General features: G+C 38.2%; 1 protein-coding gene across 1 annotated transcript in view; it reads left to right on the top strand.

The window, feature by feature from the left end:
• The window catches only part of cxadr (CXADR Ig-like cell adhesion molecule), a 41571-nt gene that overhangs the window by 9268 nt on the left and 5458 nt on the right, over positions 1-26845 (top strand). The window contains exons 2-3 of the mRNA XM_065258425.1: positions 14546-14715; positions 21315-21519. Of these exons, the coding sequence (XP_065114497.1) occupies positions 14546-14715; positions 21315-21519 (375 nt within the window). The remainder of the gene's footprint in view (positions 1-14545; positions 14716-21314; positions 21520-26845) is intronic.

Below are 26845 nucleotides of genomic sequence, written 5' to 3'. Positions count from 1 at the left end.
TCACCCAAAAATGAAAGCTTATGTCATTCCAAACCCATATAACTGTGCTTTCTGTGAAACACAAGGAGAAATTGAATGCTGCTTTTTTGTTTCATACACTCAAAGTAAATATTGAATAAGGCTGTTAATCTATATGGATGAATTTGGACTGCACCCCCCCACCCCGCCTTGAAGGTCAAGTAAAATTATTTTTATTTTATTTTTGTTTAGAGCCAGATCACAACAGAAGTCATTTAAGGTTACATTTCCTATAAAACAGGTCTATACATGATATTTTATTAAATAATGAAATAGCCTTTATTTATATTATTTACACTAAATGGGTGACCTTGTTTTTACCGCTTATATGCACGATGCATCAAAGCAGCCCTGCATGAATTCATCAAATTTGATGAATTGTGAAAGGCAAGCCGGTTTACTTTTAGAAAGTGTGTGCAGCTTTAAATTTACCACGTATGCAACATCATTTAAAGGTAATACACATTAAAGTGGTAGAAAGAATTGAGAGTTTAAAGAGTTCAATTTAAAGAGACTAGGAGATATAAATATGTCGATTCAGAAAGAAAATTGGATATAGAAAGAAAAAGTATAATTGACTGCAGAGCACATTGTTTCCCTGGAGACCATCTTTCCTTTGGATAAAGTGGACTATATTTTCATGGTATATGGCCAAACAGAAATGTTTGAAGGGGAATTTAATTGCTGTGACAAAACATTTCATAATGCATTGATAATAATGTGATTCCTATAAAGACGACCTCAGTTAACCCTGGTTTAAGTATCGTTGCATGATTGCTGTGCATGCCTTACAATGTAGTGTGCTTGGTTTATAAAGCATGCAAGTACACTATAGATGGTCTTATATTTTTTTTCCTGCTTTGAAGGTCAACTCTTTATAAAAACACGTTACATTTACCTCCACACTTGTGAAGAATAGAGTCTCCTTAAAATCTAGAGAACCTCAAATTTTAAATTGTGTTGGTTTTGTTTAAAAAAACATCAGCATTGAATACTGAATCAAAGAGTTTCCCTCACTTTTTTAGTTGAGTGTATTCTAGCAGCACGCATCTGTCCCACTTTCTTTACTGGTGAGAATATAAATACCTTGGGCACCATAGAAACACCATCACATGCACTTGTGTCTGCAGGATCCACTTGAACTCCAGTGGCTAGCTTTTTGTCTTTAAAGAGGCAGTCACTCTACACTTTTCGTTCCATTGACTTCCATTCATACACATGCGAATGCATCAGACTAAAAACTCAAGCTCATGCGAAGATATTTCACTGCGTACTAACAAAGTTCAACTCTGGTTAACTCTCTGACCTGCTAATTTATATCACGAAAGCACAACCTTTCTCTCTACTGAAAAGCAATGTTGGACGAGGCCAAAAAAATGCACATTTTCGCAGTAACATCCGAAAAATATTCGTATACTTTAAGTTTAGTGTGACCACCCTTTTAAGATTGCAAAATGAAGCAATAGCTTGTAAGGATTCTCAATTCGCACTGTGAAATCATCCATCTAAATGTCGGGTTTGATTTTGTGATTGAACAAATATACATCACATAGGCTTGTCATTTTATAGTGTTCTGCCATATCAATTTTTGCAAAGCCATACCGACGTTCTGCTTGAGTTATTTATTCAGTGTGTTGTGGGTGGATTTGAAATGAAGATTAATATTGAGTTTTTTCCCACGCTTACCTATTCTGAGTTAGAAAGAAACTATATCGAGATTTGTATTTCGGGCTCAGCAGGTTTAGTGATGAATATATTTGAGGCTTTAGTGTCAACCTCACCCTTTAAGATTGGTTTATGTATATATTTTACAAAGGGAACGTGCAGGTCTGTCTTTTGTAATTCTTTACAGTTCCTATAGGGAAAAATCCTGTTAGCTGAGATCAGACACTTTCTTTGGGATTACTGAGCTGAACTTCCTGACTGGGAGACAGCTGTCTGTCTATTTGACCACTCCTGACTTAAACTCTTTAGATGTGAGGTAGAAAAGCTTGTTTGTGTAGTACTTATGTTTGTGCAAGCGTGTTGTGTGGGCTTATTGGTTTTCAAAACAAAATGGCCAATGGGGTTTTGTTGTGATGCAAGGCAAGCAGGTGGCTTTTGTAGGAATATTTTTCTCTGAATTTATAACATTACTTTTTCATTAAGTGTTGTGTTTTATAACTTGTTAATTTCTTTGTGTTAATTTCCTTATGGAATTCTCAGCAATAATTTAATACAGTGCTCAACATGACGATTTTCTCCTGAGCTCTCTTAAGTCAGCGAGCCTGGGTGTAATATTTGACGATGAAAAGGTCATCTGTGTTTTCTGGTCTGGTGAATGTGGCTTTGTTAAACAAGCATGTCTAGGTGTAATCTGAATTTTAGTGCTGATGCGAGCAGACTTTAAATGGAGTACTGACCTCATGTCTGCCTTTTTGTATTTTTTACATAAAAGGTGCATTTTTGTTTTTCAAAGCAATACAGTTGAATTGAAATGGTTTACTATTATGGGTTTTTAAATTAGTGCCATATCTAAGGTTGTTATTTCCTTTGGTTTATTTGAATTTCCACCGCTATTACATCTCATTTAAATGGAGCCCGGTTGTTCGTTGGATGGTGTATTGATAAAAGAATCGCTTTCAAATGGTGGGAGATAAACACAGGCAGATATAAATTGTTGCATTGGTAGGGGCTGCAGGCTTTCATCTTTTGTCATTTTATGGTTTTGAGTGGGTGATAAAAAGAGATGCAAAATGAATTTTTATGCCCCAATGTCTAACCTGTTTGGTTCATTGCCTATTGAATGTTGAAGCACGGATTTATTGTGTATGGTGTCACACAGTGTCCTTGTCCCTTACAGCATATTCAGTTTTATAGCAGACCACAGGCAATCAGTGTTTGCTGTAAATCTCATTCGTACGCAGCCAGTGCCACCGAAGTTGTAGTAACAGTCAAGTTTCATGGAGTTATCCAAAAGGATTTGTTTTGTTGGAATGACATTAGCTTTAAGGTTTGACATTTAGAGACTAAGGGTCTTTCTTTCTCTTCCCGATTTCATCTGTCTTTTCTTCCTCGGTGATAGACCCTGACAGACTCTCTAAGCCTAGGGGAGCAAAATAGACAGAGGTCGCTTCAACACACCTGCTATTTGTTATGTGTGTGTGTTATGTGTGAGAACCTCGTATCGTATTAAGACTTTGTCTGAGGCAGAGATGTGCTTCACACAGATTGTCACGTGATGCTGTGTTACCAGCAGGTGTGTGTGATCTGATAGTGCTCTCACCTCACACTGTTAGTAACTAAAATCCTATCTATACTACCCTGCTGTTCAACAGTTTTTATAAAGAACATCAAACATATCTGAGGCCTGTATTTATTTTATTTTAAAGCCTGGAGTATAATCTGCTTTTTTTTTTATGTACGTGAACGTACATGCACGGTCGAACACACAGTCTTGCAAAGTATAATTTATTTGACTTGTACGTGTATGCAGACGTTTGACGCATGCGCATTGCGACAAAATGCAATGCATCTCCTCCTTATACTACATTCTCCTGTATGCGCGACCTACGTGTACTTGGGGTTTCAAAAATCCGGCAGTGCGTATGCTGTAGGCGCATAATCTTCTGATGAGGAAAAAGTGGACCATACTTTGACCCTAAAACGGATTTGGACCAGAAAGATCTACAGCTTGGAATATAAATTGTCACTCGTCATTTACCCTTATTGGGTTTTTTGAAACGCCAAATATTGTTGTACAAATTGGCTTTGTCAGTTAGATCTAGATGTGTGCTGATCTTTTAACTTCTGTACTGGTAAGAGCATTTGGCTCATTCAAACAGAGCCCATTCAGAATTTTAAATGTCACTTTATGTTGTCAAGTGCTATTGATTTACACACATCAGATTTACAGTTTGTCAGGCCCCCAGTAAAGCCGTTATTGGAAATACAATATTTTGTAAATGGAAATAAATGCTTTTTCAGCCTGAGGGATTTAGGATAGCAGATTGCACAGTTGCTACATCTGGAAGAACACATTTTTAAAGTCTTTGGTCCATGAAATAAGTTTCCACATTTCCTTCTGAAGTGATTTAATATTTCTGTTGCCCACATTGTCTTGTTCAGGGATTTGGGATTCAGTTTGTAAGTTTTTTTTTTTTTTTTTAAGTATCACCTGCTGGTTCTGCAAGGAAAACTATATATAGATAAAGACTTAACGTTTCTCTTTATGCCAGACAAATGCTGTTAAGCACACAAAACTGTAAAAGCATGACAGCATGTGTTTTTCTGCACCCTGAACTTGTAAACTGAATCAAAATTGCAAAGTGGTCTTAAAATGTAGTTGAACAAATAAGAAAATAAGAGTATAATTTGGACGTTGCACTGAAGCCTGATTGCCGTGTTAAAAATTGGTTTTAGACACAAAGTGCTTGACTAGTTGCTTAATCTACTTCTGTTCTGTGGGTGTAGTATTGTAGGTCGATGCACAGATGTTTCAGTCAGATTTCCCAGGAAGTAAAGTAATGTTTTTCATTGCGTTGTCATAGCAGCAGGCTGATCCCTGTTCATTCTGCATGTCTGCTTACACCCTTCTATGCATTATTTTACATGGCCTTAATAGTCTGAAATGCCGACTACTGGACCATGACTACAAGTAAAGCAGCGTTCGTTCATGCGTGCATAAGTTGCCATTTTAAAATTAATAATCATCTGATCTGTAATGGCTCTCTACATGCATGGCTAATTTAATTGGACATTGTTCAATTTTGTCCTAATTATTTTATATAAATAAAATTAAACTAAGCACAGTCAGCACACAGATGTTTTAGATTTGATCTACAGCTTCACTTACTAAAATTGGTTTGCACCAAATCGTCCAAATAACACGAACACACTTATGTTTCGTAGTAGAGTTTGATGTTTTCTTTATGCAGCTTCAAAAGCTGGTACTAACTTCACAAGAGATTTAAACTTTCATTCTCAGAATAAATTAGTACTTGCTATTTCTTCTCTTTCTTTGAATCTCTTTATGCTTACTCTTTTCGCTGTGGTCAATATTTGACCTACATGTGTTTGATGCATAGAGTAGTCCACTTTGGTGACTGTTTTAGGCCAGCCTTCTCTTTCATAATCCATTTCTAATAATTGAGAAGAGGCCTCGTTGCTGCCGAACAAGTTGGGGGGCTTTAATCCTTAATTGAGCACTGAATTTCAGCAGAATATGTTCCAAAATTATATTCACGCTCTGTCAGCCTGAGCCCTCTCCTCTCTTGGCCCCTTCAAATCCTTGAAGACATGCATGAGAACTGTAAGCTGATGTGTGAATGTGAGATTATGAGTGCTGGTTTTACATTAATAAGAACTCATTTGCCTTTGGTGTTAGAGCTCTCAATTATAAATTTTTATATATGTAATGTCAGTCTAATTCTCACTGATCCTCTGTTCTGCTCCAAGTTATGGATCAAAGACCATTAGTGGTCTGGCAAACATCTAATTTTGTCTCATGCATAACATGAGAAGCATACACTTTCATCTGATCTTCATCCGTACAGATATGTGGAAGAGCTGGTTTAGGTAGAACTTTGCATTTTCATTCTTCCACTTTCCCACACGTCTCACTTAGCATAAGCTTAATGCCAGACTGCTCTTTATTGTTACTCGTACACGTTATCTCAGTCACTATAATATTGTGTTCACTGTATCATTGCATAGTTTCTCACACAGAACTTGCTGCTTCTCATAAACAATATGAAGCACAACAGGGAGTGTTCTCGAGACTAAATGATATTTAAGCTGCTTTGTGATTTGTTTAGTTGTTATGGGAATATCTTGACATGTAAAGCAGATGGAAGAGGTCACTTGCGGTGGATTTTGTTGGGATTGATTGTGTTGTCAGTTAAGTTTTGTGTATTAGAAAAAAAGGGTATGTTTGACACAGATTGAATGAAAAAATGGAGAAAAGTGTTTAGGTCAGCACAGGTCCCGGTAGACTGGAGAGATTAATAAAAACTGCAACATCTGTTTGGTCCCCAGATGCAGTCTACATTGCAGTTTGTTGTCTGTCATTCTGTCATGTGATGGCTTTTGAATTTGTCTACCCTCTATTTTAACTGACACATCATGCAAGAGAATGAGAAAATATGTGAAGAGTTTGGTTCCAAAATGCGATAAATGCTCTTTTTTTTAAAATGAGTTGCCACCAAAATCAGTATTGTATCAGGTCTGTATTAATAAGTTAATTCTTAATAGTATGTAAAATCCAATATCCGGCGTGTTATTCTGTCATATTTTCTCCCTTTTTTCCCAAAACGCGATAAACGCCAGTCCTCCTTTTCTGCAAAATGCAATAAATCCGCTCAACAAATCACAGCGCACCATCCATGCACTGTAAACAACAATGGCATTGATGAACCTGTGGTGATTTTCTGTGATGGGAAAGCAACATAAGCCATCAAAATCCAATAATTTACATGAGAGGCACTCGGGAGATGGAAAAATCTTGGCTGTTGCTTGTTCTCACACGACAGCATCAAGCTTCTGTCATGCTAACACATTGACTCCAGGGGATCTTATGAAAAACTTTCCATTATTGTACTAAGAAAGCCAACGAAAATTGAGCAGGACCACACACACATTCACAGTTGTTTTTATTCATATCGCCTGTCAAAAAAGCAGGGTGGCGTTTTCTCTTACTGGTTGGTTGTTTGCTGACGATGGCTCTACATCAGCATCATAAGTAATGTGAGTTGCTTGTGATGTCTTGTTGGTTTATTCTTTTTGGGAATCTGCCCAGTCTTTTTTTATTATGAATTTAATGTTTGTATCATCTCTACACAGTTATAATTATAGTGTTAAACTTGCAAGCAAGGGTCAGGATTTGTTCCACAAGTGGTGGAATTTGACATCTTAGTCATTGACAAAAGGGGATGCTGACAATAGGAAAGTGTATTGTTTGTGTTGGGGGAAGGAGATGGGAAAATGGAAATGCTTCTGCATTCATTAACATGTCTGTCGCAGGGTTAGGGAGCAGAGAGTATAGGTCACCAGCTTTTTGTCTGAAAGGCAAAGACGGGAGCGGAGGAGGAGATGATAGCCTGCAGATGCTGAGAGTAAGAGGCTGTTTACACTTGGCATTAACATGCGTTTTCGTCGATCGGATCACAAGTGGACAACATTAATGCCAGGTGTAAACGGTGTTCAAAACGTTTTGAACGCGTCCACTTTCGACCACATCCAGAGGTAGTCGAAACCACTTTCGATCGGATCGCTTTGGAGTTGCGGAACGCAAATGTGGTTGAATGTGTTCGAACAGCCACACGCGACCGCCTTCTCTCCGCCCATTTATCTAATCTGAGGTTTTAAACACAAGTTTTACGTCTTTTTTGACTTCTGGCGTGAACATATGGTGAACAGCGCTATTTTTAGCCTTTCATTGATAAAACTACTGCGGGTGTTCTCCGTAGTTTCGTTTTGAAAGCGTGAAAGTTGCGCGATCCTATTTCATCAATTGCGCTGAAAATTCAGAGAAAGCTCCAACATATAAACGTACAAAACACTGTGCAGCATGTATACTTGCTAAACAAACAGCGGACTCCGACATAATATTAGTTTGCGTCCATATAAACTCATAATTACTCCCGCTCGTGTTTGAATGACAGCAGAGAGACTCGCCCACCGTCTCACGGACCGTCCTCTCACAATATTCAGGACAGAAGCGGTCGAAAGTGGACAAAAGAGACAGATTTAAATACCAGGTGTTAACGTAATGAGTCTCTCTCGTCCACTTGTGATCCGATCGATGAAAACACATCTAAATACCAAGTGTAAACAGCCCCTAAGCTCAGGTACCTAATAAGATAACTAAACATCGTTTTTAAAATTGTTTTAGGATGGGATGGTGAGAGTCGGCAGGGGGTTGATTATCTCCTATCTCTGATAGGAGATCTGTTAACTGTATACACTGCTGGGTACTGACCTCTACCTCTGTTTCCTGTTTCATTTCATTTCCTGTTTAAGTCATTTATTCACATGGCTGGTGATGAAAAGTTAATAGGAGGCAAATTTGCTGTAAAGCAAGAATACATTTACATATAATCATTTAGATGGTTTTATCTACAGCAATTTATTATAGTATGAGCAGTACTACAGTACCAGTTTGTAGTAAAATAAAAATGTAACTGTAAATAATGCCTTTATTTATTGATATGGATTGTTGTCATGCTATACATTTCTTTGGATCTTGTAATTTTGTTTTGATGTGATGCTAAATATAAGTCATGATGTTGTCTAGTCCAGATGTTGGCTGTCAAGTTGTGTTAATTTATTTAAAAATCTTTGAATTAGATTTCATTTTAATGCTTCTTTCTTTACTCACCTAAAATGTTCCCTCTTTGAGAGAGAGGAGTAATCCATAACAAACTGTAACTGCTGTGCTTTTTGAATGGAAATGATCCTCAAGAAATAATCCCCCCACAAAAAAATATACTGCACTTCTCCATTGAGCTGTCACAGTCTGCTTGTCATGTTGTGCTGTCAGTATCCAAAAATAACTCTTTCTTCTGCATCTAAAATAAGAGTTTGAGATTGTGAATGTTTATGATTTCACACTGTATTCCAGCCATCCTCAAATGACAACCTAATTACAATTCAAGCTCTGCTTTACTGCATGCAAAACAGCCTGGCATGCTAAAATGTAGAACAATCTTGTTAGCTTTTACAATGCATGAACTCCATTCTGTTTGTACATACGAGCCATAGAGAGATGCTTAGTTCCAAATATCACCCCTGCTGCGAATTGTATATGTTGGAGTGACCTTTCCTGTGTGGCATGAGACAAACAAATGATGTTTTTCCTGTTTTATCAACGATTATTGTCACTCACTTGCCACAAATTCTGCAGACACAAGCACAATCCTATTGTTCTTACCAGTCTATGTCTCTTAGTGACAAGCACCTGTCAGAGAAGTATCCCATTGTGATTTTGTTCCTGTTTTGATTTATGGTGGGTTACTGTGAGGAATGTTTCACATGTGTTGTCATAGAGTTTGATGTGTGCACTAAGGTGAATGTTGGTAGATCTGCAACACATGTTTTTTAACCTATTTGAATCCAAGTGCGCATGTCACTTACAAATAGGACTAAGTATCGACAAGAATCTAACAATACGATACACATCACGATACATGGGCTTGCGATGCAATATATTGCAGTACTGTAAAGCAAGGCGGTATGTTGGGATATTTCTTGTTATAGGATAGTATAGGAAAGTTGCACACCACAATATGCACAAACTCACATGTATCAATATTTTCTTACACGCATACTTACAAACCACACCCTTTAAAGTTTGAAGTCACCTTGGTAGTTTCTGGGGATGCATACATGTAAATAGCAGTATGTTTAGCTTGACTGTTTAGTATTGGTGTATGTCTTGTAGGTCAAACCGCTCCTAGCGAAAAGACATTGTGATGTATAATATTGGTCTGTGTTTATTCCGGTGTTTGCATTTTTGCCATATAATAAACAGCCATGTAAATCTTCAGTAGACCTAAACCTGTCACTTTGTGCTTATGCTGGTTACACACACAAAAAATGTCGTCCCCCTTTGGACAATCCTAGCAATGTCCCGATTATCTTGATGGTTCTACAGATTTTCTTATGAGATTTTCTCTTGGTGTGAGGTGTGTTAAGAGTGTCCCAACCTGAACGGAAGAACGTTGAAGCACCCTGATCGCGAATCAGAACTCCTGATGTTTGGGGGGGAACCCAGAGGACAAACGTGCGCACGCTCTTGAGATTGTCACGTGAAATGAAACAATATCCAATCAGAAAGCGAGATGATGGGAGACGGAAGCAGTCATGGCGCAGCAAAAAGTGAAGTTGAAGCAATGTGAACTCGAAAAGACCATGTTCCCGCTGTCTCCATGACTTCACCCAAACCTTTTTCTTTTAACCCCTTGAATTTTCTGTGAAAATAATTCAAAACACTATCATTGAAATTTCCTCCTGCATATCGTCCACCATGTTTATTCTGAAGTCTCGCAAGATTTTGCGAGATTTCCTCTGTTCACAGTCGAGACTCTGGTTGAAAATCTGTTGTGTGTGGTGTGCTATATTTGACACATCATGGCACACTATAGGTGCCAAACGGTTAAATCTAGGATTTTTTTATTCTCATGTTTGTGGTCTATCACATTTTGAAAATCGTATAAGATGTACAAAATCTTTTGGTGTGTACCCACCATTAGGCTTGCCATCTTCTTACCATTAGATGATTTGGTGATGCATATTTTATTTTCGCTTCGAAGATTTTTTAAAAAGTGCATTTTTAAACAATTGTTTGTTTCTGTGTTATCTGCGTATTCAGGTTGTTGTGAGCCCAATTGGTTGTTTATTAACTTTATGACTTTATGAGCCTCAGCTGACAGTAATTGTCCTTCTGATTGTAAAAATCTCTTTTGTTTACATTCCCTCTCTCTTTCCTCACCAAACCCTCACTCCTCATTCACTCAGCCTCCCCCAGTTTTTGTTACTCCTCTTTTTATCTGCACTACCTTCCCCCTTTTCTCTCGTTCCCTCTCAAGCATTCTTCGTTACATGTGTTGCCAGGAGACAGGATTCTTTACCAATTGTAACCGCACAAAGAGGGTCTACAATCACCACCACTGGGGCTCATGGGACCAACATGAGAAGGGAGAGATTTTGGAGGGGCAGGGGAACAGAGAACAGGAGATATAAAAGAGGAACACAGAGAGAAAGGAAAGAGGAGAGTTGGGTAGTGGTCTTGTGGCCTCATTCTGGGTCAGGCTGCTTTCTCTGAAACCTCATAGGATTTATTTTGTAGGATCAGCTGATAGAGGTCAAGAGAAGCTAGACAGAGATGGATATTCTTAGAAGTCAAGGCCTCTTTTGTCCAGACAAATATCCTCTCCACAGTTGTTGGTTATTGGGATGGCTCGGTTACTGTGCACTGGTCATGTTATTTGAACCAGATGTGTATTTTAACAAGAATAATATAACATAACAACCTAATTGTTTCTGCTGTGTATGTGGAATAATATTAAATGTTTGTGGTCAGCAGATATTCAGTTGTTTTTTAGATGGATATCTCCCATAATCTTCAGATATTACCGTGCAGTGCTGTACTTTGCATTTTACATTTGCATTTTACATTGTCGTGAATAAGCCCTAGAGCAGTGGTCTTCAACATGGTGCAACATATTAGCTTGGCTTCTTTTATGCATGTTAACATTTTTAACAACAATAAAACGTGTCAACAAGTAAAATAAAATTAAATAAACAAGTAAAATAAAAACCTTTTGAGTAGACTATATCAAAAAAGTTGCCCTTCCTCACAAAAAGGTTGGAGACCCTTGCCCTATTGTGTCATAGGTTAATTTCTAATTTGGTTTGATACTGGAAGCAGGACTCAAACACTTGTGTTAAATGGTCAGTGTATTTTTAATTTAAAATAATTTTCTGGTTGGTTATTCTGCATAGATTGTGTGTTTTTATTGAGATATAAAATGGCTGTGATTAAAAAAGGAAAGACAAATACTTGTATCTGTAATTAATTAATTAGTTTGATGTCAGGAAATGATGTTATCAGACCTTTAAATGCATTTTGATTCTGCACCCAGTGAAGATTATCAAGGTGCATGCTGATGAGCCCATTCAATCCCATTTCCTCGCTGATAATTAAAATGAAACATTTGTGAAATCTCTCGGCTGATGCTTTAATGCACTATAAAATGACTATTGGGTCGTCATTATTCCCTCCTCAGTTAATATCCATGTTTTCCATTTCTCAAGTGTGCCGTTTAACGCGGTTGAGTGTCAGATGTTGAATTAATGATTATACCATTAAGAGAACTATTATACATCTGCTGTCTCTATTGAACACACATGCAGTTTCATGCAATTAAAAGTATGTTTTATTTTGTAGAGCCAGGCTTAGTTTATATTCAGTTCAGCAATCCTGTTCTGTATTCATGCTGAAGCTTGAACAGAAGATTGTAGACAGTATAGATTCTTGAATTTTATCTCACCCACATAAACTGCTTTGTACATTTACATGATTGTAGTTGAGAGAAGGATGGATTGAGTCCAGCAAAGCTGTTCACTCATGCAGAAACTTTGCAGTCTTTCATTTCTCTTACTCGGATTTATTCTTGCAGGTTTGTTCGTCAGATTTCCAATTCCGCTTAGTTTGAAAAATCCATTCAAATTCATTAATAGAATATTAAACTGGCATTTATTTGTCATTAGCATGGCGCTGAAGTATATTGCACAGGCTGTAGTACCAGATTTATGACTCCAGATGGAAAAACTAGGCCTGGGCTAAGTCATGTCCTCCACACAGCCATGATCTGTGCTTGAAAGCTGGCAATATTAATTAAATTTAAATGAAATGCAGCCTTGAGCCTGGGTTACCAAAGGACCCATTTGTTTAGACAATTACTTTGATGACTGGAAAAAGAGCATATATCATTGCTGATGGGGGATTTTAAATGCTCCATGCAAGCAATGTTAATTTGATGACTGCTGTGCTACTTTCGTTTGAACTGTTATGATGTACACAAGACACAACTATAAATATTCACTCCCACAAATCAAAAGCGATACCCATAGGGATAATCACACGCGATCAAGGCGTGTTATAATGAAAGGATTTTTTGACGTAATGCATTGTCACACATCAGTGTTTGCATTGTAAAGTTCTTCAAATACTAATAAACAACCAGTTTGTTAGGGCCGATTTTGGATTAGTAGCCAGAGGTGATTCTCTGCAATGTTTTGGTCTCTGTGGTAAAGGAACTCCACCTGTTCTTTGATTCGCAACTGGTTTTTCTGGTTTTAAAGTTTCAGTTAAGCATGACTGTGAATGTTTTAGGGCTGAGTCAACTCACTGAAACTCACTCGCCAACACAAACGTTGCTTATTTATGACCACAAGGAGTGTTTGTCTTTGTCAGCATTCATAGAGGTGTATTTTTTTTTTAATGTGTCAGCGGTGATACCCAAATGCATATTGAGCAAGTTGTGTATTATGATTGTGTTTGTTTGCTTAACAAGGAAGTAAAGGTCTTTTAGGTGTTCTTTAATTCTAATGTAAAAGTCTCACTGTTGTTTATTGAACACTGATGGGTGTCATAATTCCAAGAATACAAGATTATTGATATATGAAGTCGACCACATACATATTTTTCCAGGCCACAAAAATCAATCATTGTTCTGTTCTCAAAGCAAATAAATCCCTACAGTGAAATTATTTTCCAACCATATAGTGATACATGGTAAAATAAGTTGGCTGATTATACCACATTATAATGAGACCTCATTATAAATGGTCTGGCTAGTGTCTAAACTGACATCTTGAACAAATACATTGTTGAAAATAAAAGTGTTAAAAAATTTTAAAAGACAAGGTGAGATTGCGAGCATCACCACTTAGCAAAGAGAGGTTTGGCAGCCAGGCAAGAATTCAAGGATCAGTAGCTTACGTTAATTTTACACAGTAACGTTAGCTCAGTGTAGTGTAGTAGATGATAAACTTAAGCTAATTTCCTTTTTTTAGCATGTTATCAGTAATAAGTTACACTAGAGGGATTCTGTTTTTGTTGTTTCTTTGCGGAAGTGTACCAGAGGTTAAGTTTGGGCTATAAAAGGTGCTTTTGTTGTTGACACTGAAACGTCTATATTCTGCCATATAACTTTAAAGGAAAACACCACTGTTTTTCAATGTTTTACTATGTTCTTATCTCAACTTAGACTAATACATGCATACCTATCTTTATTCGATGTGTGCACTTAATCTTGTACAGCTCGTTGTGTATGTGTTAGCATTTAGCCTAGCCCCATTCATTCCTTAGGATCCAAACAGGGATGAATTTAGAAGCCACCAAACACTTCCATGTTTTCCCTATTTAAAGACCGTTACATGAGTAGTTACACAAGTAAGTATGGTGGCACAAAGTTAAACGTTTAAGCAGATAAATTATGAGAACTATATTGTATGGCGGAAGAGCGCTTAGTTTGCAGCACTTCGACCTTGGTGGCTTCTAAATTTACTCTTGTTTGGAACCTAAAGAATGAATGGGGCTAGGCCAAATGCTAACACATTCACGACACGCTGTACAAAGATTAAGTGCACGGATTGAAAAAAGATGGGTATGTATTAATTCGTCTAAGTTGAGGTAAAAACATAGTAAAAATATTGAAAAATGTTGGTGTTTTCCTTTAAGGATTTAGTGTCATGTGAAAAATTACTTATGCACTATAAATACACCTTAGGAATAGCCCTTAATCAAATTAATTTTATTTTCTAGAAACAGATGGTTTGAAAGCAGCTGTTTATTAATATGCCATTATGTTATCCCAAAACGATGTTTAACGTTTATTTATAGCTGATTTTTTTAAAGTAATACTTAATGAACCCTCATGTTGTAGTGATGCGCGCACCATGTTGCCATTATTGAATTAATAATGGCAAATAATTACTGTTGTTTGGTGCAGGTAAAAACTATTGTTGTTTCTGTGTGTCTTAGGTTCAGCTTGTGGACTGCAGATCACCTCAACTGGTTCCACCTCCATTGAGAAAGCCAGCGGAGAAAGTGTTAAGTTGGACTGTCAGTTTACACTCGCTGCTGAGGATACCGGGCCTCTGGATATTGAGTGGAGCCTGCAGCCCTCAGACAACCAGAAAGAAGAAAAAGTGGTGAGTAGATAATGCGATTGTGTATCGTGTTTTAAAATAACATTTGTGTCTATTTATGTGCCGTGGCAAAGCATCTGTCTCTATTATTCAAAAGCCTTTAGGAGTTTTCAGTTTGACTTTGCCATTTGTGTTGCGTTGCCTCTTTTACTGTCACAAGTTTTTCCAGCAACTCCCAAAACAAGTTTGACTGCCTCTATAATGTGATGCAGAACAGTCTTTTGGTGTGATAGTGCAAAAGTTTCCTGTGAAAAGTATTTTTGTCTGCACAATATGTACCTAAAAACAATGTGCCAATCACAGCCAGTCAATGATGTTTGATGGACCAGCTACATTTCTCTGTGCATGCGGCTGCCTTGCTCAGTGTTACACACATAAAAAATTAAAAAACAGAAATAAAAAATATGCAATTGAAATCAATATAATAAAGAACATAGTCTAGGGGGAATCTCGAAATCCAGGATTAAGAAAAGAGGCTACATCTATTTGGGTGTGAACGTTCTTGAAGGTGGACATTTCATCATAGTTTTTTTTTTACCAGCTTTGATCTACACACTGAGCAGGTGCTGGTTTGAAGTCATCACATCTGTTGGTGTTGTAGGTGGGGGCATTATGGATATGCTTATGTCTCTCCCTGGATTTAGATATGTGTGGTGCAACATAAAATTCTCAAATTGATAAATTTCTGTGCCGGACACAGAATGCTGTGTGATGTTTTGAGTATTTGTGTCCACATGTTTATACATTCACTTCACTATGAATAAACGGTAAGCAGCATGATCTGCAGACACATAGATATTTTTTCTGCATCTACCCAAACATTTTCCTCAGTTTTTCCTCAAAAACACTGGGGCTTGCAGGTATGCACCCAAGTATATGTGGGCTGTGCAACTTCATTCAGCGATTACCTCGTGGTCTTTCTCTCCAGAGATTACGCATTTAGCTGGGGACAGAATTGGGTCAGGAGCCCCGATAGTCGATCTCTGTTTGGTATCCTCATATTCTGGCTTTCTCCCTCTCTCTCTTTCTCTCACTCACACCTTCTTTTCTTCTCAAAGCTCCTTCATTTCTTCTGTCTTCTAAGCCCTAATTTTTCATTCTATTTTTATCGTTCTCCCTACATTTCTTTTCCCTCCTCGGTTGTTTGCTGGGTTTTTTCTCATGGGTATAGACCTTGCACTCTTTCCCCGCCGTGTGTGCCAGGCTGTGCCTCAGGACTTGTGATTTGTCTTTGACCCACTTCATCGTTTTAATGGTTTGAAGGTTGACACTTGCGTGTTCCTTATTTGGAGAGTGGGGGACTCGTCTAACATTTTTTTTGTGCCCCAATTTTTTGTCCCAAGCCTGGCTGGAAAATCTATTTTTTAATTGTTATACTCTGCTTTGGTAACCTACAAGAGTATTAAACAGGTAATTTACATGGGTTCTTCTTTTTTAAGCAATACAGCTCTTAGAATAGGAGATAAGGCTGGTATATATGTAATTTTCTTAGTTTTTTTCATCAGAACGTTGTCCTTGTACAAAAATATTTTAACTAAAACTGTGAGCCAATCACCGTTTAATTCTTTAGATTTCTTAATGCTTTCTCATTTAGTATTTTGTCAGTGTCAGTCAGCCTGAATGTGATTCATGTTTTCCCCATCAATTGCTATAAAAAAGCTCTTGACTACTAAATTAATTAATAACAAGTTAAAGAGAAGTTATGAACAATTACCAGCCCACTCTCAAGTGTTAAAATGCCCTTATTTTTATCACTTATGTTTGATTCACAAACACATGGCTACCATCTGATACAGAAAGTTTCCTTCCATATTCAACAGCAGCTTCAACAGAACTAAAGCAGTGAATCTTTGCTGCTTTGAATGTACAACCCAGTTTTAAATGATGCTGTTCATTGTTAATATATGAGGGTCTTTAGGGGCACAGTGAAGCATTAATAATTCTGTTGTTAGTTGGACGCTGCAGATGAGTTGAAGAATTCCATACAAAACTCCCATTGGTCATTAGACATTAGCATTACAGTGAAGAATGGATGGGAATTGGGGGGTAAAACTGTATATAGACTAGCTTAATTTTCTTTTGTACAGAGCTTGCATTCACACAATAGCCCTGCTGAGTTTTTAAGGCTGAGAGTGACGGTGGGAAACATAAAGCAAATAGATTGCTTAGACACGCTGCTGTCATCACACTTCTACATTTATGGAAAGAGAGCTAACAGTGTTTTACATTATCCCATTTATATTTTGTTTTTATGGGATAATTACTTATGGGATAAATATTTATGTCTTAATTATATAGTAAAATATCACGTAGTAATTTAAACGGCACTGTTGAGACCGCACCTAGATAAGTTAAAGGGACACATCACTTTTTTTGAAAATATGCCTTATTTCCAGCTCTCCTAGAGTTAAACATTTGAATTTTACCTTTTTGGAATCCTTTCAGCCGATCTCCGGGTCTGGCGGTACAACTGCAAGCTTAATTTAAGTCTACTGCAGCAGCGAGGCTCAAGAAAACGTGGACAAAACTGTAAAATTTGCGAGTGCCGTATGCTCAAGGCTATACATCTAATATGACGAGTAGCTTATTACGCCGTCATCATCACCAGGGTTTTGTTGATGGCACGCGATCACAGGTGAGACAGAAAAAGCACACATTGCCTTCGTGTTTAAATGTTAACAAACTTATCTTGAAAGATAGAAAAACTTGAAGATAGTGGCATAAAATATAAAAAGTAACCCAGTGTTCTAGGCTATTTTATGTGCATTTGGAAGTTACTGTAAAGTTGGTAGGCTACATGTAGTAAAATAATACAAGTGTGCTCTTACATAAAAATTTTGATTTTGGCAGAGGTTAAAAACAGCTTAGGTTTTTATTTTTGTAAAGAAGCCTGTTGTGACCAAAGTGTAATGAAGCGCACCGAACCGTGACCCTAAAACCGTGATGCACACCGAACCGTGAGTAATTTGAACCGGTTCACCCCTAGTAGTTACATCGTGTACTAAGACCAACAGAAAATGAAAAGTTGCTATTTTATAGGTAGATATGCCTAGGAACTATACTCTCATTCTGGTGTAATAATCAAGGACTTTGCTGCCGTAACATGGCTGCAGGAGGCGCGATGATATTACGCAGTGCCCGAAAATAGTCCCCTTGGTAACTAGTGCTTAACAACCGGGGGATGGGCTGAATGGGCTGACTCCAAAACTTTAAAAATTAAATGTTTAACTCTAGGGGAGCTGGAAAATGAGCATATTTTCAAAAAAAGTTGAGTGTCCCTTTAAAGGTCATTGGTGTTTTAAATTAAATAAGGTCATTGGTGTTTCATAGGATATAATTAGCCAGTAACAATTTTCATGATGTTTGATGCATATTGAAATGTGAAAAGTGAAAAGTGTGTTTTAGTTTGTTGAGGCACCTGTATCCAGGAGCCAGATAGTCTGTGCAGTAGATAGTCTGTGGACACTGATGTAGACAGGCATGGATACAAAAACAGCTCGGGCTATATCTCCTCGGCACAGGTGACTCAGTGCTGTTTTGCATTTCAAACAAGCCTGATGTAACTCTAGAGGAAGGTACACATACTGGCCAGCATACTAGAGTACAAACGAGACACACTAGTGAACATATGCACACTTTGATTTAAATAAGTCACATGTTCTTGTCTATTCGACTTTTGAATAGTGGCAGACCAACTTTTCTTAAAGGTACAGGTACATAGTCATTTTTTATTCAATTTATTTTAGTCCTAAAGAAACTAGTGGTACATGTTCATGAAGTGTTTGACTAGTCTAACACTGTGTCCTAACCATCCACAATGTGTCAAGGTATGTTTTCCATGTTTTTTCCTTTCCAGCATGGACAGCACTATATTCTGTTGACAACTTTTTTTTTTTAATAAAGTGGATTTCTGTATACACTGCCATTTGGATTTGAGGTATACTGAGGAAATGATCATTATATACTTATTATATAGTGTTATAGTAGACTTTTTAACTTTGATCCTTGTCTGGTGTATGTAATTGAAATCTGTTTGAGATGTTGCTTCAGGCAGTTTTCATTTCCTCATCCCTTTTTAATTATAGTTTAGTTATTATGTTTAGATACAGGCTATTTTACAGATGTTTTTGGATTTTGGTTGAAATCCTGTAGGCAGACTCCAGGTGGCACAGATTAGCCTTGTTTACGAAGTAGTAATTTGGACAAGATGCTCTCAGACTCAACAGATGTTTGTTCTTGTGAACACACAAAGGGCGAGAGAGAGGTTCTGCACTTGTTTTCTTCCCCTCTTCTTTCTTGTTGTGTGTCGTCTGATGCATTCATTAAGATTCTGAGTGTCTCCAACCTCTTGTGGCTCTATTGCCCTAAGGTGCGTTCTCATGACTACTGTGCGTCGCTACGGGAGACCGCCACCTCTCCGTCATGAAAATGAAGGGGTTGGTTCGGGAACGTCGACTGGATTACACACTTTCCCTTTATGGTGATGGATCTGTATGCGTCATTATTGTGTATTGTGCGTACTGTACACTTTGCCTTTGGCCATGTTGTGAACAGAAACAATAGTCTTTCTAAGAGCAAAAAATAAGCTACTTTAAATATGCGCCTTTTAATCAGCATTTAGTCAGTGGTAATCAATGAATTTTGTAGTTTTTGTACCTTCGTTCAATGACTTGACAGAACGTGTCTGTTTGAACTGAAAGAGCACTTTGTTTAGGTCATGACATTGAAAGGGCAAATGTTTTACTTGTGCTGAAGGATGTCTTTGAGATAAGAGAGGGGACACTGTGTGTTTCTTTGTCTCATTGACTCTGACTCACTGAAGCAGAATAGGTTAAGGATGGGGTAGTTGGCCTAATATATTTGAATATTAGGGGCCGTTTACATGACAGCATTTTCAACCAAAATCGTGAAACTTTTTGTATTGAAGTCTTGAAACTTTTGAAAGCAGGTTTTAAAAAATGGCCCGTAATCATTTCTGTGTCAACAACAAAAAATGCAAGTCTGCAAAAACGGTGACATCATGCACATTTGTATTGTGTGTTCACTACTTTACAGGCATGCGCAAGTACTTATCAATCATAAGAACAAAGGCGGCCTACAGAACTGTGTTTGTGCTACTCAAGATACTGAGTTAATTTTGCTGCTTTATAATCCAGATTCACTTGTAATAATAAACCAACCTCAATCGCTTGGTTCTTTCGGCATCTTGATTATTTTTGTGTTTTTTTGTGATTTATTTGTATGTTTCTGTCTTTAAAAAATGCGTATGTGCATGCGCAGGCGCCTAGTGTTTCTTTACAAAGTAACATTGTCAACTACTGGCCTAGCTCGCATAATACAGTGCTTTTAGTTGTTCTTAAGCATCTGTATAAATGGGTATTGTTTTGACAACATTGTGATGTGTGTGTGCAAAATTTTCCGAAAACACAAATGAAAAACCTTTCAGCTTTAAGTACAAATGTGTAAACAAGCTCTTAGTTCCACATATACAGTTAATACTGCACTGTGCACCCTTAAGTCTGATTTTTGGTCCTGCATAGGATCTACGCCATAGTCTATGCATAGGCTGTCCAAAGCTCTGCGTAGCCTGACGCACACCTCTGCAAGAATGTAACGGGTTGTCCGTTTTGTGTAGACCGCAAGCGCTGTTTGGTTTGCTAGAAATCCTCTCGTAAGGTAAAAAAAATCTGCATTTCCTTATATGTATTTCCGCTTATGATAGTAAAAACAAAGATGGGCCAAGTTGAGGAGGGAAATTTAACTTGAGCTGCAAAAAATGTCGCTGTTTATTTGCTGTTACGGCATGTCTTCTCAAACATTCACAAGAAGCTACTTTTTTTTGTGGGTTGACTGACCATGCTGATGCTTTTTCGGCTGTTCAGTCCTTCCAGAAATACGTGGAGTTCCTTTTTGATTGTTGCGGATGAAAATCCTTGATCTTGCGACAAGTTTTCTTAAAAAAATGCGATGGAATATGTGGTATATTTATGCAATTTTATACTATGAAACTGCGGCAACTTGCAAAAACTGTTTGCAGATTTTCAATGATGTTCACGTCATGTCATCACATTCCCATGGCAACAGGGGACATGGCTTCGCTTGTGTGAAGTAAATGCAACATTTTTCAACTTTCTGCTAAGATATGTGATTTTTGCTACGAAAATGCCGGGATTATGAAATCATGCAAGCCTCGCATATTTTGCACACAGAAATCTGCAATTTATGCTGCGAAAGTGCAGCGTATTTGAAAAAATGCACCCCCCCCGCATAAATATGCTGACTTTGGTTGATTATGCGGTGAATCATGCGATTGCATAATTGCTTTTTTCTGGAGGTATTGGCTGTTGCACAACTACTGTGGGTTACACGCTACGTAGGATAATGCCTACTAGTGGTCTGCATGTGTAATTGCAAATCAACAACGACACCAGAAGTATGAATGAAATGTGACGCGTAGAGGCTACTGTATAAGTCCTATGCGGAAGTATAAAGTGCCCTTTGGAGCTTACACTAAAATGTTGTGCAAGGTTTCACTGACATCAAAGATTTATTCATCAAAATGTGATTCAATCTTTCTTCTTATGTCTCCTTTCTTCTGTCAGGTGATCGTGTACTCGGGTGACAGAGCCTTTGAAGATTACCATGTCCCTCTTAAAGGGAGAGCCCACTTCAACTCTCCTGACCCTAAAAACGGTGATGCCTCCATGAACATAATGGGGCTAAAGGCCTCAGACACCGGAACCTATCAGTGCAAGGTGAAGAAGGTTCCTGGCATCAGCAGCAGGAAAGTCCTTGTAACTGTCATGGGTGAGTATTATGGCAAGCTTGTTCCGGAGGAAGGAAATTTCATTTAGCATGAATATTTAATGAAACGGCAGTTGACATCAGTTTGCCTCCTAAAATGTTCACTACATGTAGGAGTTAGGTGCAAGTTTGATGTATGTTTGAGTTTAGCAGCAGAAAAATGAGAGAATATCTGTTTATCTGTTTATTTCCGCTGCAATGATTTTGCATTTTATCTAGCTTGTTATTTCCTGGAAAGTGAGAAATAAATAAAAGCACAATAAACGCACAGTTAAGTTTGATTTTATGGGCTTCCTAACATGTTGTTTTGATTCAGGGTCATTATTGATTGCTGTCAAGTGCAGGTGTGACATCAGCTTTACTTTTAGTGTGAAAAAGCACCTGTTCCTCGATGCGTGTTGACTAGTGTTGACACACATACGCCCTAGGCAAATACACTGTTGCCAGACAAGGCCATCTCAGATGCCAACCGCGCGACAACATCAGCGTCACTTCCCCTGAAACTTAATAACCACATGACCGAGACAGGTATTTGCATTACGGGTGCCCAAATGGCAGAAATCGTAATATTGACAAGGAAACAGGAAATATGACCATTTTTGAAGTGACTTTTTTGTTTTGGGTGAGCTGTCCCCTTCACAATACCTTTACTAATAAATTAACATCCTTTTAGCAGGTTGTCTGGTTTACTAATATTGTTCACTATGGCCATATTGACCATGTATTTGTTGTTTTTTCCATCTAAGAGCTTGATTTACGGAACACAAGTTTATAAGAATGTTCCTAAGGGCAATTCTCAAACAGTTCTCAAATATTTACACAAGAAAAACTTTTTTCCTAGGAATGTTTTGTAAATCCAGCCCTGGTCAAGACCAACAGAGTTAGCAAGGCAATGCCAAGGAGTTAGCAAAGCAGTATGATAGTTGTTTGAAACAAAAAAGTACAATTATTTTAAATTGGGCATCCTTCGTGATTGATTGTTTGGTTGGCCAAAAGACTTAAGTTGACCTTAGGTTTACTAATTTGTTAGGGTGAAGGACAGTTTGGCACAAGAAGACCCAGTGATTGAAGGTGGACTACAGTAAGACAGATGGAAGTACACAGATTGGTAGTTGATGAATGCAGCTGTTCTGTTTTCGCCTGTTACCTTTATTGTCCACCCTATCGCTGATGACCGTGGGGACTCTGTACCTGCATTCAGAGCAGATGCTGTCTGGCTGCGTGCGTGTGTTCCTTACTAAGCGTGTCTCCATCAGAGACAGCCGACCAAGGACATTTACTTTGAAGGGCTGTATATGTGCTGTATATCTCAGAGAGAGGCACAGATCAAATGTAGGCAGAAAGACAAAGCTGCACTGGTTTATATATACATATGTAATGTGTATATACACCCACCTTAAGGATTATTAGGAACAACTGTTCAATTTCTCATTAATGCAATTATCTAATCAACCAATCACATGGCAGTCGCTTCAGTGTATTTAGGGGTGTGGTCCTGGTCAAGACAATCTCCTCAACTCCAAACTGAATGTCAGAATGGGAAAGAAAGGTGATTTAAGCAATTTCAAGCGTGGCATAGTTGTTGGTGCCAGACGGGCCGGTCTGAGTATTTCACAATCTGCTCAGTTACCGGGATTTTCATGCACAACCATTTCTAGGGTTTACAAAGAGAAACTTTGACTGAAATAACCACTCGTTACAACCGAGGTATGCAGCAAAGCATTTGTGAAGCCACAACATGCACAACCTTGAGACGGATGGACTACAACAGCAGAAGACCCCATCGGTTACCACTCACCTCCACTACAAATAGGAAAAAGAGGCTACAATTTGCACAAGCTCACCAAAATTGGACAGTTGAAGACTGGAAAATGTTGCCTGGTCTGATGAGTCTCGATTTCTGTTGAGACCTTCAGATGGCAGAGTCAGAATTTGGCATAAACAGAATTAGAACATGGATCCATCATGCCTTGTTACCACTGTGCAGGCTGGTGGTGGTGGTGGTGTAATGGTGTGGGGGATGTTTTCTTGGCACAGTTTAGGCCCTTAGTGCCAATTTGGCATCATTTAAATGCCACGGCCAACCTGAGCATTGTTTCTGACCATGTCCATCCCTTTATGACCACCATGTACCCATCCTCTGATGGCTACTTCCAGCAGGATAATGCACTATATCACAAAGCTTGAATCATTTCAAATTGGTTTCTTGAACATGACAATGAGTTCACTGTACTAAAATGGTCCCCACAGTCACCAGTCAACCCAATAGAGCATCTTTGGGATGTGGTGGAACGGGAGCTTCGTGCCTTGGATTTGCATCCCACAAATCTCCATCAAGTGTAAGATGCTATCCTATCAATATGGGCCAACATTTCTAAAGAATGCTTTCAGCACCTTGTAGAATTAAGGCAGTTCTGAAGGCGAAAACACAGTATTAGTATGATGTTTCTGATAATCCTTTAGGTGAGTGTATATATTTGATATTTTGGGTTGTGCATGTGGCTTAAAAGGTTTGAAGACATCTGTGAACATTACAGATACTGATGCATTTTCTATACTGATGTACGTCACTTTACAGTTAGACCAAACTGAGCAACTTACATTTTTTTAACACCTAAGATTAACCAAGGTGAACGATGAAGCATTCATGCCTTCACAATGTTGTTCTTGCCTTACCAGACAGCAGAAAATAGCCATGACCTTTTTCTTTTCACGCCTTAATGCGTATGAAATTATTTTGGGCAGTTTGACTTTTGCAGGTATTTTTTGTTGTTTGTTGACCAGGCTGGTCTGGTTTTCATCTCACTGCTGAGATGATAAAACCGTTTCACCAGAGACATTTGCTGTATGATTTATACCACACAAAATACATCATACTGTTTGTCTTGATTATAAGAGACAGACAGTGGTTGCATTGATATGTGTGTGTTGGCTTGAACACTCGCATTACACTATTGGTTTACACCTTTACTCCCGCATTCCTGTCCATCACCACACATTTAATTTCTTTGTCCGAGGAAGCTGCTGTGCCCTGACCCATCATCCTATTAAATTGCTGTTCAGTCCAGCCTGCAGATAATCCTCAGGTCTCTGCAGCTGTAAGCCTCTGTCCCAGCAGTCCCAGATATGTTTTTACAGCTTGTATTATCACACAAACATGCCGATTTAGACTCCAACACCCTACTATTGTTTTGGTAGTACATGCACTTTTTGATGTCCATCTTCTTAAGGGGATCGCTAACCAAATATTAGTCATCAGCTTCATGTGTTTTTCAAACCAGCAGTGTCCTTTGGCTCTTGTACAAGTGAATACTTTGATTGTATGATAAAATATGTTTTGTTTTCTGTGGAGGACAAATGTAAAATGGGATTGAAATTTTTAAATGAAACTTATTTTTTTACCTCCTGTTCGTTTTCCTTCTGTGCCCTCCACACATGGGGCTCTGCGTCTCTCTCTCCTCCTGGTTTTAATTTGGAGTTTTGTTTGCTTTTGAGTTCTCATCTCATCTCCCGCCAAGAAGGGAGGTGGGGGTATCTGTTTGTGAAGGGCTTTAGTTTCTATCCAGAGCTCCTCTGTTCTCCTCTCCCCCATCCACTATCTTTCCATTTCCCTATCTCTTTCTCCTTGTAATATGTAGATTTTACCCAATCTTCTCTTGCTCTCACCCACCCAACCCCTGTTTTTAATGCATATCTCTTCAGAAAACACATGCTGTCTTTTGCAATAACCAGGCACCTTCTCCTCCTCCTCCTCACGCTTTGTTCTTTTTATCTGTAAGAATGTTGACATCCACTGCGCTCTGATTTTAATTAAGTTGATTGACAGCACCTGCAATAGCAGCAGCTGTATCCATTACTCAGATCATCGCTTCCTTTTCTGTGATTAGTAACGGTACAGGCAGAATAGATATTGGGTGAAGTGTGATAGAGGCAGCTTAGGGACTCGTCCTTTTATTCATTCATCAGCATATAGCAAGTGACAATGGCGATTTGAGAGGTTAAGGCTGATGGTGGATACTTCATCGGTTTGCTTACACAGGAGCAAGGACCGAAATTAATTAGGGGGTTGGGTTAGAAATGCCAAAAAGGGGGATGTTTATACCAGTTATTAGATGCGTTTTGGTCGATCAGATCGCTAGTTGATGACACGGACACATTCACGTCTAAACCTGGTATTTTAATCCGTCCACTTTTGACTGCTTTTGTCATGATTACTTTGGGGGGGTGGTCTGTGGATGAGTCCCTCTGCTTTCATTTAAATGTGAGTGGGAGAAATTAGGCATTTAAAATGACGCAAACTAACATTAGGTTAGAGTCCGCTGCTTGTGTTGCAAGTAAAGGCGCTTTTCCATTGCATAGAATCCCCGCGGTTTAGGTCGGGTCAGCTCACCTCAGTTTGGCTTGGTTAGCTTTTCCATCGAGTTTGGTAACACTTCGGAGTGGGAGGGCTCGTTATAGGCGTGTCATTATATTTGCGCTGCCTACTGCTGTGACATCATGTAAGTGAGAGCGGCGTTGCTATTAGGGATGGGATGGTTAGAAAATTTCATATCATGATTATAGTGACCAAAGTTATCACGGTTATCAATATTATCATGCTTTTCTTAAATTGAGATGGAAATGTTCAAAAATAACTGATACACACACTGAAAACATTTTACAAGTTTTATTTTTGAAAATCAGCAAACAACAAATACAATTAGCAGCTATATGCACTTTTTTAAGCATAAACATTAAATCAGGGGTGTCCAGCCTTTTTTGTTTGGCAATCTGTTACTTTCAAAATGATAAAGCCGACAAGACCTACCTGCTAAAAACATTTTTTTAACAAAACACTGTTACATTTTTAACTCTTTCACCGCCAGCATTTTTCATGATTTTCACAAAAGTTTAATGCCCTCCAGAAAATGCTCCTTTTTAAATATATAAACATATAATATATAAAATAAAAGAACAGACCCTCTGCTTTCAAACAAAAAAAATCAGTTTCATCCTATCTTCATGTGTTCTGTTTTTATCACCTCTCAAATATGTGTAGGTTTCATCAAAAACAGCAAATTTTGAGCAAAAAGCTGAGATAATTCCATTTTTGTGAAGGACTTTTGATAGAGATCAGATGCAGAGCAATCTTTAAAACATACACGGACATACAGCTGTTTGCCCTAGGGCAATACTTCCGGTTTTTATAAGTTGCGGAACTATTATATTATACCTGGTGGATAATAGCGGGATTGCAGATTGACGAGATATCTCGTCAATGGCGGGGAAAGAGTTAATAACACTTTAAATGTGTGTAGGATGACTAGCTCTACGTTGAATTTAGGGCTGT

The sequence above is a fragment of the Paramisgurnus dabryanus genome, chromosome 10 (genome assembly GCF_030506205.2).
Source record: "Paramisgurnus dabryanus chromosome 10, PD_genome_1.1, whole genome shotgun sequence".
In the NCBI taxonomy this organism is placed as follows: domain Eukaryota; kingdom Metazoa; phylum Chordata; class Actinopteri; order Cypriniformes; family Cobitidae; genus Paramisgurnus; species Paramisgurnus dabryanus.
The sequence above is the reverse complement of the archived record's forward strand: the minus strand, read 5'-3'. Positions and strand labels throughout refer to the sequence as shown.